The 3,620-nt window shown below is 48.6% G+C and overlaps 1 protein-coding gene across 1 annotated transcript in view; it reads left to right on the top strand.

Moving 5' to 3' along the window:
* Positions 1-3,620, top strand: part of ccdc174 (coiled-coil domain containing 174) — a 38,798-nt gene that overhangs the window by 22,930 nt on the left and 12,248 nt on the right. Inside the window, exons 6-7 of the mRNA XM_043708529.1 lie at positions 165-260; positions 2,813-2,949. Coding sequence (XP_043564464.1) covers positions 165-260; positions 2,813-2,949 — 233 coding nt within the window. The remainder of the gene's footprint in view (positions 1-164; positions 261-2,812; positions 2,950-3,620) is intronic.

Raw genomic sequence — 3,620 nt, 5'->3', positions numbered from 1 at the left:
CCCCACTGGTCACTGCCTGCCATTCCGAAATGGAGCTTAAAAGTATCCATGTTGTGACATATTTTCAGATCTGTACTAGCTGTTATCTCTGTAAGGGATGGTCACATTGAAGTTGGAATTGAGGGCTGGACTTTTCTGTGTGTTTCTTCAACCTTCGTCTCTAGGGTTGACTACGTAGATTCCTTAGGCCGATCCAGAAGATGCATGAAGAAAGATTTGTCAGGACTGCTTGCTATGGACAAGGATCTCAGAGGAGCAAGGTAACTATGAAATTAAAACCAAGATGCTTTTTCCCAGCACTGCAGTATTTTGCTTTTGTAGTAATGAATAATGTGCCTTTACAGAGAATGAACTACAGGAACGGAGGTAGCAATGGGCACTTTGAGAAATTGAATAGGAAAGGTACCTGCACCTTTTAGGAACATAATCAGAATCTATGTGAATGTTTATAATTTTATTTGAGCAAATATTTGTATCGCTATGACCGACATTGGTATTGGATAATTAGAACACTTATCTATTTTAAGTATCCATTATTATATATACCAACTATTCCTAACTGTACAACAAAACATCCCCTACAGTGCCTCAGCCATGTCCAGTTTGTTGCAGTATTGATGGAATGCTACATTATTGAAGGCTCTAGTTCCTCTATCAGCCTTGACATGAATTCTTCCAAACCGACCTATCCTGCCGACCCATTATCTTAACCTGCTTCTGTCCCACTGAACTCATCTCTGCGTACCTTGACACCGTCCTGTCCCCCTTATTCCAGGAACACCACCCACGCCCTTCACCTCCTCCAAGACTTTAGTTTCTCCGGTCCCCATGGACATCCAGTCGCTGTATGCATCGATCCACCATGACGAAGGCCTCACCGTCCTGTCCCCCTTATTCCAGGAACACCACCCACGCCCTTCACCTCCTCCAAGACTTTAGTTTCTCCGGTCCCCTGTACCTTATCTTCACCATGGACATCCAGTCGCTGTATGCATCGATCCACCATGCCGAAGGCCTCCAAGCTCTCCGTTTCTTCCACTCACGCCATCCCAAACACACTACCCATCCACCAACACCCTCATCCGCCTGGCTGAACTGGTCATTACCCTTGACGACATCTTCCAATCCTCCCACTTCCTCCAAACCAAAGGGTATCCATGGCACCCACATGGGCCCCAGCTATGCCTGCCTCTTCGTCGGGTATGTGGAACAGTCCATCTTCCGCAACTACGCCAGCACCTTTTCCTCAGCTACATCGATGACTGTATCGGCATTACCTCATGCTCCCACGACGGAGGTTGAACACTTCATCAACTTCACTCACAACTTTCACCTCGGCCTTAAATTCACCTGGCCCATCTCAGACACCTCCCTCCCCGTCCCGGACCTCTCCGTCTCCATTTCTGGTGACCGAATAAACACGGACATTTGCTACAAACCCCACCAACTCCCACAGCTACCTGGACTACACCTCGTCCCACCCTGCCTCCTGTAAAAACGTCATCCCTTATTCCCAAATCCTCCACCTCCACCACATCTGTTCCCAGGAGGACTGGTTCCAGCATAGAAGATTCCAGATGGCCTCCTCCTTCAAAGATCACAATTTCCTCTCCCACATGGTCGACGATGCCCTCCAGCGCATCTCCTCCACTTCCTGCACCTCCTTCCTTGAGCCTCGCCCATCCAGTCGCAACAAGGACAGAACCCTCAGTCCTCACCTTCTACCCCCCCCACCCTCTGTATACATCACAACATCCTCCGTCACTTCTGCCATCTATAGCTGACCCCACTGCCAGAGATATATTTCTCTTCCCACCCCTATCAGTGTTCCAGAGAGGTCATTCCCTCTGCCACTCCCACGTCAGGTCTATGCCCCCCACCAGCCCACACTCCCCTCCCGACACCTTCCCCTGCCACTGCAAGAAGTGCAAAACCTGTACCCACACCTCCCCCCTCACCTCCGTCCAAGGCCCCAAAGGATCCTTCCACATCCAACAGAAATTTACCTGTACCAAAGTCATCTAGTGTACCCGCTGTATCTGATGTAGTCTCCTTGACATCGGGGAGACAGGACGCCAACTTGCGGATCGTTTCAGAGAACATCTCTGGGACACCCGCACCCACCAACCCACTGCCCCGTGGCTGAACAGTTCAACTCCCCCTCCTACTCCACGAAGAACATGTCGGTCCTGGGCCGCCTCCACCACCAAACCCTAACCACCTGACACCTAGAGGAAGAAATCCTCATGTTCTACCTTGGGACCCTGCAACCACATGGGATTAATGTGGATTTCACCAGTTTCCTCAGTTCCCCTCCCCCCACCTTATCCCAGTCCCAGGCCTCCAACTTGGCACCGCCCTCTTGACCTGTCCGTCGTCTTTCCCATCTATCCGCTCCACCCTCCACTCTGACCTATCACCTTCACCCCCACCTTCATCTACCCTATCCCATTCCCAGCTACCTTCCCCCCCCCGCCCCTGTTATCTCTCAGCCCCCAGGCCCACGAGCCTCATTCCTGATGAAGAGCTTATGCCTGAAATGTTGATTCTCCTGCTCCTCTGATGCTGCCTGAGCTGCTCTGCTTTTCCAGCACCACACTTTCAACTCTGATCTGCAGCATCTGCCGTCCTCACTTTTTCCATCCTATCACTGTGTCTAGATTGGCGTCACCATCAATTGTAACTTGGTAATGAATAACAAAACCAAACTGAAGCTCTACCGCTCCTGCTTGTTGGGTTGTGAGCACTGTCCTGTCACACTGTAACTGTTGGGGTTAACATGGGTCTCAGCGATGGCTTGAACTGTTCACAGACAGGAAGTGGAAAAGAAAACGTTGCTTTCTGAAGACATGAGAAGGGAGCTTCAGCGGCAGCAGTGGGAAAGAGAGGAAGAGGAGGCACTGAACAGACCCATTGGACCAGTGCATTATGAGGACATCCGTCAAAATGGTATTAATTCCATCCCATATTGTATGTTTAAAGTATCTTTTGAGGTGTTCCCTTACTAGGGTTAGATTAAGTTAAAAATCACACAACACCAGGTTATAGTCCAACAGGTTTAATTGGAAGTACTAGCTTTCGGAGCGCTGCTCCTTCATCAGGTAGCTGTGGAACAGGATCATAAGACACAGAATTTATAGCAAAAGATCACATTGTCGTACAACTGATGCGATATTTTGAACAAACCTAGATTGTTGTTAAGTCTTTCATCTTTAGAACGGGTTGCAGGTTTAGATTCATTAATATCTAAATCCAGGAACTACTTTTAAATCACATTCCCGCGATAACTTAAGGTTTTATAACAAAAGATGGCATCTCCGCTCAGACAATGCCTTAAAGGTGCGAGGTTAGAGTCTGTCTGTGTCCCAATCTTGAGCCAGACTGGTTCTATTTCCAAAATAGGAATTTATAAAATGTTACATGGATTGACTGCCTGCATTGACTGCTAACAGATTGTGTGCCTTTTGAACAAAATAGAATGTATCTGCAAATACAAATTCACCCCATAGATGTGTGTGAGTGTGTGTGTATGTATGTGCGTGTGTGAGAGAGAGAGTGTGTGTGTGTGTGTTGGGGACGGGGGTAGAGTGAGTGTGTGTGTGTGTGTTGGGGACGGGGGT

This window comes from Chiloscyllium plagiosum, chromosome 18, assembly GCF_004010195.1.
Source record: "Chiloscyllium plagiosum isolate BGI_BamShark_2017 chromosome 18, ASM401019v2, whole genome shotgun sequence".
NCBI classification, from domain to species: domain Eukaryota; kingdom Metazoa; phylum Chordata; class Chondrichthyes; order Orectolobiformes; family Hemiscylliidae; genus Chiloscyllium; species Chiloscyllium plagiosum.
Note: the sequence above shows the minus strand (reverse complement) of the source record. Positions and strands in the feature narration are given on the sequence as shown.